Source organism: Mesoplodon densirostris, chromosome 2 (assembly GCF_025265405.1).
Source record: "Mesoplodon densirostris isolate mMesDen1 chromosome 2, mMesDen1 primary haplotype, whole genome shotgun sequence".
Lineage (NCBI taxonomy): Eukaryota > Metazoa > Chordata > Mammalia > Artiodactyla > Ziphiidae > Mesoplodon > Mesoplodon densirostris.
The window spans coordinates 104,785,194-104,797,891 of NC_082662.1; the positions used below are offsets into that span (position 1 = coordinate 104,785,194).

The 12,698-nt window shown below is 44.6% G+C and overlaps 1 protein-coding gene across 17 annotated transcripts in view; it reads left to right on the plus strand.

The window, feature by feature from the left end:
- MAB21L3 (mab-21 like 3) overlaps nucleotides 1–12,698 on the plus strand; it is an 84,793-nt gene that overhangs the window by 33,471 nt on the left and 38,624 nt on the right. For all 17 annotated transcript variants that reach the window (XM_060090324.1, XM_060090331.1, XM_060090338.1 and 14 more), the window contains 2 exons: nucleotides 6,091–6,231; nucleotides 9,040–9,331. In XM_060090324.1, the coding sequence (XP_059946307.1) occupies nucleotides 6,091–6,231; nucleotides 9,040–9,331 (433 nt within the window). The remainder of the gene's footprint in view (nucleotides 1–6,090; nucleotides 6,232–9,039; nucleotides 9,332–12,698) is intronic.

The following is a 12,698-nucleotide window of genomic DNA, read 5'->3' on the forward strand; positions in this document are numbered from 1 at the left end:
CTGGAACCCCATTCAAGCAGTTAGCGGTTTTCATTCCCAGTCTCCTTGTCCCTGGGGAGGCAGAGCGGTGCAGTGGTTATGAACAAGGGCACTGCCTGGGTGTGGATTCCTGTTCTGTGACTTACGGACTCCAGGACCCTGGGTAAGTTATTACACTTTCTGAACTCCAGTGTCATCCTCTGTAAGATGGGGATTATCATAGCATCCACCTTAAAGGATTATCGGGAGTCTCAAAGGAGCTAACCCTTATAAAGTAACCTGCGCACAGCAACGCATCACCAGTCTTAGCTCCACAGTGCTGCTGTTGCTATGGCTTCTGCTGTTTGGGAGCTGCAAATATCCTGTGGGGCCCAAGCATTTGGTTCATGGAAGAATTAGTCTAAAAAGATGGAGAATGTGATGTCTTATCTGTATGGATCACTGAATTTAAGTCTCCATGCCTTTAAATTATTAACTCCTGGAAGACAGAGACAGTCAGTGTCTGTGCCCCCCACCCCACCACTTTTTTAAACTGATTATTGGAGTTAGCGCAATTCCAGAATTAAAAGTCTGACTTCCTGTTGTCTAGAAGGAAGTTCTCCGCCTTCTTCCCCAGTGGCACTCACCATGGATGACATTCACATTGGCCACATGCTCCTGGGTGTGGCCAGGCCTGTGTGGCATTCCTGGTGCACTATTTAGCATACCCCCTACCTCCCTCTCAGGAAAGCATGTGGGAATACAAGTGAGTCAGACTGATGTAATTATAAGGAATAACCTTGAATTCTCAATAATTTATAGTTGAAACAGGAAATTGTTCACAAACTTGAGCTATTAATAGTAGCAAATGATGTGGGACAACAATGGGCCTGACGCTGTGCCTGGGGAGGTGGACATGCATGTGGGCACATAGACAAGCCCTGGAGGGAGGCCCACAAAAAATGGATGGCAACCTTAAAGGTGCCAGCAGTCTCTAATGACTGTTTCTGCGTAAACTCTGCTTAGTTAGAGTGACTGAATCTGCATGCTAAGGAGTGTGGCTTAACTTTTGCAGGGTCAGTGCAATGCAGGGGTTGGATTAGATGATCTAACCACATCTAACATCATGGGCCTGGTTAATTTACCACAATTCATTTCTGCTTTTGCTCTGCCACGCCCACAAATGCTTCCCTTTAGAAACAAAGCGTTTCTCTTTATTTATTTATTTTTTAAGACAAAGTCTCTTTTACTTACTTACTTACTTACTTATTTATTTATTTGGGCTACGTCAGACCCTAGTTGCAGCACACGAGATCTTCATCGCAGCGCACAGGTTCTTTCGTTGTGGCACTCGGGCTTCTCTCTAGTTGAGGCGTGCAGGCTTCTCTCTAGTTGTGGTGCGCGGGCTCCAGAGCACGTGGGCTCTGCAGTTTGCGGCACGCAGGCTCTCTAGTTGAGGCACACGGGCACGGTAGTTGCCACGCGTGGGCTTAGTTGCCCCTTGGCATGTGGGATCTTAATTACCTGACCACGGATCGAACACGCATCCCCTGCATTGGAAGGCAGATTCTTTACCATTGGACCACCAGGGAAGTCCCAACCTTTGTGCATTGACCTAATCAGCAGAGGACGTGAATGAAACTTAAACAGGCACTCGAGGTCAAGTTTGGACTGCATGAGGGAATTCCCTGGTGGTCCAGTGGTTAGGACTTGGCGCTTTCACTCTTAGGGCCCAGGTTCAATCCCTGGTCAGGGAAATAAGATGCCACAAGCCGTGGGGAGCAGCCAAAAAAAAAAAAAGAAATTGGACCGAATGGGCTTTTATCCATCTTCTTAAATTATCATATTTCCTCCTTAAGTTTGTTTCAAAGCTTTGCTGTGAAATAAATTTAGTGACAAGGCTGCTTCAAGGTTACAACTGGTATCTTAGCTTACTTCCTGAAGTTTGAGAGGCAGCAAAGGGATTCTGACATCGGGCTGGCTACAGGTCTCTACCTGCGGTGGAGCCTCCTTCTTTCACCAAGACTGCTCCCTGTAAAGCTGCCTCAGGCCCCATTTCCTGCTTTTCCACACAGTGAAATGGAATCTTCTTACCGTACCTCAATAGGCATGGTCAGGACAAGCGGAGGGAAACAGCCTGGGGCTTCTGGGTTGTGGTTTAGACCATGGGAGTGACAAGAGGTACGTGGGACTGAGCCTGGGAACCCCCCAGCCCAAACCCCTTTGGGGGCCAGTGCATAGCTCTGTGATCCTGTTTGCTAAGAACCAATGGCAGGAAGTGTATCCAGAGACATAGGCAGGAAGGGGCTGCCCATCACCTAACAGGAAAGTGGCTCCCCCTTAACTCCAGTGGCTTGGGTCCTGGGGCAGGCCTGTCCAAGGCAGGGCTCCCCCTCCACAGCTCTGGTTAAGCCCTGCATCACTGTCCGGCCCCTGCTGTATTGCCCTTATGTGTCTGCGGCATGCCAGAACAACTTTGGACTTGTTATTTCATGAACTCCAAATTGAGGGCATGGTCAGGTTCAGAAAGAGGATAAAGGTAGGTATTATTTCTGGAACTCCTAATTGAGGGTGTAGCACAGTGTGACAGAAAGAAGAGCTGGGGAACCTGGGCATCAGGTCTAGTCATACTGCTAAGTACCAGTGCGGTATTAGGAGGGCCACCCTGTCACTCTGGCCTTCTGTAAAAGGATACCAGACAAGATGATTTCTGAGACTCTTCCAATTCTAAGATCCTGAGTTTAAATGGCAGCAAAAGTGACAGATAAAGAAAATTAAAACCAGAATTTGTGGCTCTATGCCCAGAGAAGTATTTCCTTATTCTGACTTTTATCTTCACACGTCAAAACAGGTCATAAAGAGGAATAATGAATGAGAAATTATAGGTGTCTTCTAAGGGGAGTCTGGACTTGTCCTGCCGGTAAGAAAATTCTACCATCCAATGGCGGCATAATTTGTAGATGAGGTTCACAATGGAGAACTGTTCCCACTAGGTGCGCGCGCACACACACACACACACACACACACACACACACACACACTTTCAAGCTTTTATCAGTTAAAAATTATTTGATAGGGCTTCCCTGGTGGCGCAGTGGTTGAGAGTCTGCCTGCCGATGCGGGGGACACGGGTTCGTGCCCCGCTCCGGGAGGATCCCACGTGCCGTGGAGCGGCTGGGCCCGTGAGCCATGGCCACTGAGCCTGCGCGTCCAGAGCCTGTGCTCCGCAACGGGAGAGGCCACAACAGTGAGAGGCCCGCGTACCACAAAAATATATATATATATTTGATAGTATCAATATGGTAATGAATTTTTCATTCGTTTATTAACATAGGAAACAAAATGTATCTGCATATATAGAGTCACCACTGTGTTACTAACAGTCAAGTTCTGTGGACTCACATCAGTGGACTTGGAAGATTTGGGAAATTAACCTTAGTCCTCAACAGATTCTGAGAACTTAACTATACGAGATTACTATTTCCCAGCCATTCTGACTGCAATGTTCTATCTAGTTAGCCCTTGTCTTACTTTTTCCCACTACTCCTGATCAGATGTCTGGCCCCTGAACTTGTCCAATGTCCCCTAATCTACCAAACTGGCTTCATCCATTCTCTGCCCAGGGTCGAAAACATGGCCCTCCACTGACCTCTTCCCTTGCTCTTCTCCAGATCTTGCCAGCAAACTCTAATCTCAGCACCTCCACTGTTACCCCTGGAGGGCCGGGAGGTACTGGACAACCTCTTATAAATGAGCCCACTGGTATCCCATGGCCTCATGCACCCACAGCTGAGTCTTGGTTCTGCCTGGCAACCTTTACCCATGTGCCCAAATGGCCCCTCATCCCTTAGAGAAGCTATTGCCAACGTCTGTCACCCTGAAGTCCCCTGCCTTCCTCTTCTCACCTCACTGTCAGCACACTGCCTTGTCTCCTGCTGACGTCAGGCAGGAAATCTCTATGCTTTTATCTGCATTTGCACCCATCTTCTTTTCCTTCTGACCCACGGAGACGAGCTCCTCACCAGGTTTCTGGATTTCCACAATGCTTCCTAGCCGGGAAACCCTTGCTCAGGGGTTTTGCTCTCTGCCCTCTTCCTTCTTCACTGGCTCTTTTCTCTCAGCATCTAAACATGTTCGAACCTGTGTGTCCTTTTGAAAAAAACCCGTTGCTGTCCTTGTTTTTGTTTTTTCCTGCCCCCAGCCAGACTTGCGGGAGGAGTCGCTTAACTCTGACTTCACTTGCTGGTTTCCCATTCTCTCTAAACCCACTGCCATCTGGCTTGATGCCCACGGTTTCCCCAAACACATCAATCCTGTTCTAGTTACCAAACTCTACAGGCATTTTGAGGGCCTTACCTCACTCAGCCACTTACTGTTGACTTTATTCTTGAAATTCTTCTTCCTTTACTTTCAAGACCTCTCACCGTTTGTTCTCCCACCTCACCATTCTCCTCCAAGGCAATGTCTGCTCCAACAAAGTAGAAACAATTGCAGTTCTCCCTTGTGCTCCTTGTGTTAGGTATCTACCATTTTCTCTTTCTAGAACAACCTTCTCTTTCTAGTTAACTCCTGCTAACCTTTCAAGGTACAACTCTGATATACCATGCCTTCAGGAAGGCCTCCAGGCTAGATGCAGTTTCCCTTTTTTGCGTACCCTTAGCATCCTTTGCAAACCTATACTTAGCACTAATGGCTGTAATTTTAATTTCCAGTTTATTGGTCTTGCTTTATCATCTTATCTGTCAACCTCTTGACAACACTGTAGGCACAGAACCTGGCATGAAGTGAATGTTCAACAAAAATTGGTCAAATGGAATTGAATCCCAGCACATCAGAGAAGTCCTACACTGGAGAGACCCTTAGTTATGCTTCTACAAGCAATTGCCTTTATTTTGGGCATGGCAAATGACCTGCCCCTCTCTGTGACTACCTTCTCTCTTCCACTTACATACTCTAAAAGATGCAGAATCTTGATAGTTTACAGATGCGCAAAAAAGCTACCCTTTGTCCGTTCTCCCATGATGAATGTTGTGAGATGAACACACAGAGAGGGGTGGGTGGCTGCTGGTGGCAAGAAGATGATATTAAAAGCTAGTATAGAACTGATCATCATACTTAAGGTCATATAAGACACATGCTCTGCAGCATCTCTGAGGGAGATGCTTATCATACACCAGCCTGCAGGTGCCTCCGGAGCAACGTAACAAAGAGCCCCTTCCAGTTCTTGGAGACTTGCCGTGCAGATTCAGAAGAAACATCAGTGCACGCCTTTTTTTAAGGGTCTAGGAGCCAAAGGAGGGGGTGAGCGCAGGGGAGAAGGGAACCATCATTTATTGATGACATACAGAAAACAATCCGCCACATGTTCATGTGCATTAGACTATTTTATATTCACCAACCTGGACATCAGGCATTCTTATCCCATTTTAGAGTCTCACCATGGTTCACAAAACCCTGTGGGATGGCCTGGCTCCCACCATCCTTTCCAACTTCATCTCCTATCACCCTCCTTCTTCTTTTCCTATAAACACAGCAAAGGCCTCCTTGCTGGCCCTTGAGCCTTGCCAAGCTTACTCCTGCTTTAGGGGCCTTGGAATTTGCTTTCCCAAGCTGTCATCAGGGCTCACTCAAATCTCACCTCCTTTGAGAGGCCTTCACTGGCCACCCGGTCTAAAATAGCAGCCCCTTTATTCTCTAGTCCCTTACCCTATTGTATTGTTCTTGGGACTTATACCTGATCTTACATTATACATATGTGTGTACACATATATGTATATATGTTTGTGTGTATGTATGTATGTATGTATGTATACACACACACATATGCATGTGTCCTGTATTTTCAACTAGAAAGCAAGTATCTCTATCTTGTTCGCTGCTGTCCTGTTCACTGTCATGCCGAGGACCTAGAAAGCACCTACCGCAAGGCAGGTACTACATAAATATTGAGCAACGCTTCTATTTCCGAAGAGAACACTGAGGCACCAACGAGTGTCATCAGACCTAAGTTCATCTCTCCCGGAGTTCTTGGAAGGGCAGGATTTTCTGAGCTGACTGCTTGGTGCCCTGTCTCATCACTTCCTTGGGGCTTGATCCGGAAATAACTGCCTTTGCTGATCCTTTCACACCCAGGTGGACTTGAGGCGCCAGTGGATTTCCCAGATGGTGGAAGAGGTGCAGAAAATTGTCCATCATCTGACCACAGAAATCAGCTACCAAGACATTCGATTTCAAGCCGTCCTTTACTCTGACACGTACAATGAGAACATTAAGGTATGTGGGTCACTTGGCTCTAAGTGCCCACCCAGCGAGCCAGGAAACGGGGGGGGTGGTCTCAGCATGTGTCAGGCACTCGCACCACTAAGGTTACTAACAAGATCTCTTAGTATTTACCATTTACACTCATTGCATAGATGTTACTGCAGTTGAAGCCCCACATTCCTACTTTACAGATGATAAAAATGGAGGCTTAAAAAAATCAAATGACTTGATCAAGTCATATTAGGCACTTAAATCAGAACTCCACCTGTGGCTTCTGATTCCAAAGCATGTTCCACTGTACCAATTAAAGTTCAGTTAAGCACACATTCACTTATTAAGCACTCATTTAATAGATTGGGGACTGGGTAGAGGGAACTCAAGGCATTGGTGAGAAAAGAGTTGAAAGTGATAGTGGATGGGCTACAGGTGGGGGAAGGAAGAAAGTGGAAGAGGTGGCCCTTAGGAACTGCAGGAGCAGCCTGGTAACTCTGTCCCTGCTGAGGAATCCCACAGAGCTGTAAGCCCCCAGGGCCCGTGTGTGACAACCAGCATTCATGCAACATTGTAGTGTGGGCAAAGCCAGTCTCACAGAAATGATCTCACCCAAACCTGCACACAACCTAGTGGAACAGACATTATGGTTTGCTCCCTTTTAGAGATGAGAGAAATGAGGCTCTGAATCGTTCTAAATCCCTGTGCTCCTTTATCTTGATTTTTCTTGTGACACACAAGAACCCCTTTCATATAAGTATTAAACTTATGTGTATGCATGCCCCAGCTCTCACACAAGACCATAAATTCCTTGCTTATAAGGATCATGTTTCTTGATTGCTCCCTTCCTAGCACCCAGCATAGTGTGTGGCCCATGATAGACACTCAACTTCTGTTGAATGAATGAGGAAGCAAAATAATTAGTACCTGAACGAAAGACCATTGCTAGTCTAGTACATTTCAAGTTTGGTGGGTACAAGGACCACCCACAAGATGCTGGGACTTTTGGATTTGGGGACAGAATCAGACTTTAGGAAATTTACTCCAGGATGAAAATTATAAAATTAGATTGGATCCTGGAATGTCAGAACATCATCTGCCCACCTCTACTACTTTGCCAACCTAAACAGGACAAATATAGGCAAGTGACTAGGAATAGAAACATAACACCACTTTTCCTAGAACTATATCTGGAGAAATTTCCTTCTGTGGTCGCACTTAGAATTCATAGCTTAAAGTATATCATGCATTTATATATACTGTATCCTGCATATTATATAAGTTTTGAAAATAGTTACAGTGGGGCATATAAAAATGCTTTTATTTTATCTTGGCCCAAATTCAATAAGCATTTATTAACCACCATTTTTGTGACTAATAACATGATAGTTGTGTTCTTGGATTCACATGCAAGTGGGTTCAAAAAATGTATAGATTTGGGATTTTTTGTTTGTTTTTGTTTGTTTGTTTTGGCCGCGCCGCACAGCATGCAGGATCTTAGTTCCCCGAACAAGGATCGAGCCCGTGCCCCCTGCAGTGGAAGCACAGAGTCTTAACCACTGGACCGCCAGGGAAGTCCCCCAAAATATATAGATTTTAAATGCCATAGTTTAGATCCCCCCTCCCTTGTTTTAATCCCACCACATTTCAATGGACACCAGAAGTCATGTGCACCCATCATCTAAAGCATCCATACTACTGTTCCATGAAAATGAGGCAGAATGAGTTATTGCTGATTTCGGTGTTCACCCCTGAATTCGCCACTGACTGGTCCCTGGGCAAAGGTTATTCAAATTCCACTGTCAGAACTTTCCGTGGAAAGGAGGTGGCTCTTCCAGTGTATAGCTGAGTGATGGGGAAACATGCAGGGTGGAGTGGGCTGCTGTGTGATATGATTAAAGGTCATTTCCCTTTGGTGGTACTGCACTGTGGACTAATTTGTTCTATCTCTTGGACTATTGGCCTGACCACTGCTTTCCCGGTTCCTGTAGAAACAGAGTAAGTAGATTCTTAGTGTTTACTTCTTCCGATTAAACTTAGAATCATCTCAATAGCTCACCTTGTCTCAACAAACAGGCTTTCATGTCACCTGTGATTCTGTAAGGATTAGTCATTAACACTGTCTGTGGGTCATCAGTACAAGCAAAAAGAAAGGGAGGCATTTTGCAGAACTCTTTCACATCCTCTCCCATCTCTTCCCACCCTTAATTCATACCGGATCTTTCACCCATCCCGGGTCATTGATTCTTGACTAAGAACCAGCTCAGGAGAGACAATTAACCATTGAACAAGCAATTGGAAGACCTAAAGGCAAGTTCTGGCTCTACCACTGACTGGCTGTGTGTCCCTGGGGAGACTTGGAGCCCCTCTGAGCCTCAGGTTCCTCATCTGGGAAATGTTAGCAAAGCCTACCTCATGTGTAGCTGTGAACATGAGATAGGCTAATGCACAAGAATTGCAGTGCTTGGTAGGTGCAGAAAGCAGTGACTACTAGTTCCCCTCCCTGCTTTTTGTCCCCCTCCCCTCAAGCTTTAGGTGCCTCTAGAGTTCCGGGTCCACTTCACTCTTTTTCCTTGCAGATCCATGAAACCCAGGCCTCACTGAGTTAATTTCTTTGCCCGAAGCGTTACAATGGGCTAGTGGCACAACAGAGACGGAATCCTCTGCCAACAGGCGGGCAGGTGGGCGCAGTTCTGTCCTCCTTGTCACATTGCTAAGGGTTGAGTGGTTAACTGAGCGGCCTGGGTCAGCAGGGCGGCTCCCTGAGGGCTTCTGTCACCTCCCGAGTCTACGAACTCACACTCCTTCTCCCTCCTTTCCTAACCCCAGGTTTTGGCCCCCACCCAGCTCCTCATCACAGTCCCGATGAGAGGCCTGGCCGGGTACAGGGAGGCCCGGCAGCAGCGCTGGCGCTACTACACCCTGCAGGGCGCCCGGCTGCCCTGCCCCCTGCGGGACCCAGAGGGCCTGCAGCAGTGGCTGGAGGTGGAGCAGTTTCTGAAGAGCCTGTGGCAGTGGCATGAGGCAGATGTGAACATTGATGGAGACATTGTGCCCGCCAAGGTCCTCCAGGTGTTCCGGAAACTGGTCGAAAACGCAATTGAAACCTGTCACCTGTCAGGTGAGCCAATCAGGAAATGTACAAGGAAAATGTCTGGCATTTCCATTTTGCTCTAAAAAAAACCCCTCTGCTTGGGTGTTTCCTGAAGCTCACACCCCTAGATTGAGGATAAAATCATGTGCTTCTTTTCAATTTTATATTAATTTGTAAGTTCATATGTCTAATATCTGTCTTATTTGCTACTGTATACCCAATACTTAGCTCAGTGCCTGGAACCTGGGAGATCCTCAATAGTTATGTGTTAATTGAATAATTAAATGAATGAATGACTCCAAAAAAAAAAATCATGTGCTTTTTACATCTGTCTAATCCCCATAATATGAATTAGCTCTTTTTTATGCTGTGACACACAGAATGGAATTCATACTCACAACACACTTCCGTGGCCTCAATAGATTACTGCCCTGGCGTAGATAAGACAGTCTTTGGGTTATGCACCGTTTCCAAGATGTTAGCTTCAAAACCTGGGTACTTTTGCAAATTACTCATCAACCTCAGATCTTTGTTATTAACACATTTCCACTACAACACCCTCCAACTGACTGCAGTATTCCAGTGTGCTGGGACAGCACATCTGGGAACCACGGACATACCAAAACACAAAAAGCCAGAAGCCATAAGGAACTGATTATGTTTGACAACCCCAAAATCTTTTTTTTTCTTTTCTTTTTTATTGAAGTATAGTTGATTTACAACGTTGTGTTAGTTTCCGGTGTATTGAGTATAGTTCCCTGTGCTATACAGTAGGTCCTTGCTGGTTATCTGTTTTATAAGTAGTGGATGTATGTTAATCCCAAACTCCTGATCTATCCCTCTCCACGCCCCTTTCACCCTTGGTAACCATAAGTTTGTTTTCTATGTCTATGGGTCTATTTCTGTTTTGTAAATAAGTTCATTTATATCCTTATTTTTTTTTTAGATTCCACATATAAGTGATATCTGTCTTTGGCTTACTTCACTTAGTGTGATAATCTCTAGGTCTGTCCATGTTGCTGCAAATTATTCATTCTTTTTATGGCTGAGCAATATTTCATTTTATATATATATACACACCACATCTTCTTTATCCATTCATCTGTTGATGGACATTTAGGTTGCTTCCATGCCTTGGCTATTGTAAATAATGCTGCAATGAACATTGGGGTGCATGAATCTTTTCGAATTATAATTTTCTCACAACCCCAAAATCCTAAGCTACTGTACAGTGTAGCGTATGTGCACACCTGCCCACACACATGTTTCTGTTCACACAGAGTAAAAAGGTGAATTTCAAACTGGGAAAATGGCTAATTTCCTTAATTATAAAAGAGTATTTATAAACCAATAAGAAAAGCTATGAGCAGACCAATAGAAATACTGACCGAAAAGCACGACTCACAGAAAAAGAATGTAAATGGCTAGTAAAAATAAAAAATGCTCCATCTAACATACATTTCAAGAAATATACACTAAAACACCTAGTAGGCTGACATATAATCATGCTCAGTGCAGGAGTGAGTATGGTTAAATAGGCATTTTCATGCATTGTTCTTGGAAGTGTAAATTGGTGCCTCCTTTTTCAAAGGGCAGCTAGTCCATTTTTATTTTTGTTATGTGCTTACTTGGCAATTCAACAATTCCAGTTCTAAAGATACATTCCTGCAGATACACAAAGAAATATGCATGAGGATATCTACTGAATTGGCTTTGTAATAGTAAGTAATTAGAAATCATCTAATGGCTAACAAAGGAAAACTGACTTCATCAATTATGCTACCTCTGCCTAGTGGACTATCATGCGGCCTTTAAAAAGCACGAGGTGTGTCGATAATGGATTGGAGCCCCACACCCCCTGTCTATGCAACACCATTCACACTCCATGTGCATATCGGGGTGTGTTTCTCCAAGAAGACTTGTGTTTGATTTTTCCTGGTACTCTCAGAAGTACCACAGTACCTAGATGACTTGGGAATGTAAACATCCAGGCCCTAAACACTAGAGGGTGACTAACGCCTTTGAAATTCTAGGGAGGAGGGAAGAGCTTGGTTTTTGTTGTTGTTGTTGTTTGTATTAAATCAACTATCCACTGGATGGTGACTAACACCTTTGAAATTCTAGGGAGGAGGGAAGAGCTTGGTTTCTGTTGTTGTTCTTTGTATTAAATCAACTATCCAGAGCCCACAGAAAATCTGTCTATTTCTCTTAGTTCATAATTTCCCTCAAGGTACAGCTTTTCCTGATTCCAGGTTTGTGAGGCTTACCACCTAGCATAAGCCCCAGGCTCAGCCCATTAGACCTCCTCTCTTCCTCTCTGTGCAGTTTCTATACACAGAAGCTGTAAGTACCGAGGCTTAACGTCATGAGGGTATTTTGGCAATTCTCCCACTTAGTACTTTCCTGGGTAGCTGTTCATGCTTCATTGCTAGTTTCAAATGATTCTCCTACTTTCTGGCAGTCTCATTACATACAAATAATGTTTTTAAACTTTTGTATGTCTTATTGGCAGTGGGTTTGGGGATCTCCAATCCAACTTATGACTTTAACAGAAATCCCTCCTTTTCATTTCCCTTTTAAAATACTTTGTTGACTTTTGCATCTGCATATATTTCTCATTGGTGGAGTAAATTGAAGTAAAAGATACATTAGAATTAAAAAAAGAATGGGGTGTGTGTGGTGTATATATGTACACACAAGAGTTATGAAAAATGCCCGTGCAACATAATTAAGTGAAAAACCAAATTGCTGAATAATATGCAACTCCACTTGTAAAGAAAGAAAAGGATTTGCATGTACTTTTGCTTGTCTAGACAGAATAGTTCTGAAAGATTCTGTAATGGAAATAGCTCGGGTTGAATGGATTTTTACCATGTAGAGGGTGCGTTCATGGATTATTTCATTTAATACTCATAGCAACCCTGTTAGAGTTAGGATCATTTTTCTAACTGTTGTACAGACAAGAAAACTGAGATTTAGAGAGATTAAGTAACAGGCCAAAGGTCACACACTGAGTTAGCAGAGTAGCCGAAGCAGGGTGTGGGCCAGGCAGGCTGGTGCCAACATTTGCTCACTTCCTCACTCTGCGACACTGTTAATAGTGAAAGTGCGTGTAAGAGATTCAAACTGAGCCAGGTTGATGAGGTGCTTTCAGTAAATAATGCTGAAGTGCCAGACGTTGTCATGTTCCTGTCTGCGCAGCTCTGATGAGATGCAGACAATAAGCTCTTTATCACACCCCAGCCAAGGAGAGGAGTGTTTTCCTTTTGAACAGCGTAACACAATTAATAAATGAGTTTCCGTTTCCTTCTCTGAGCAAGGAAAAGCAAAATAACAGATCCCGATTCAAGGCGGCTCATCCTTATCTACGATGAAGGCAAGCAAACAAACAAAA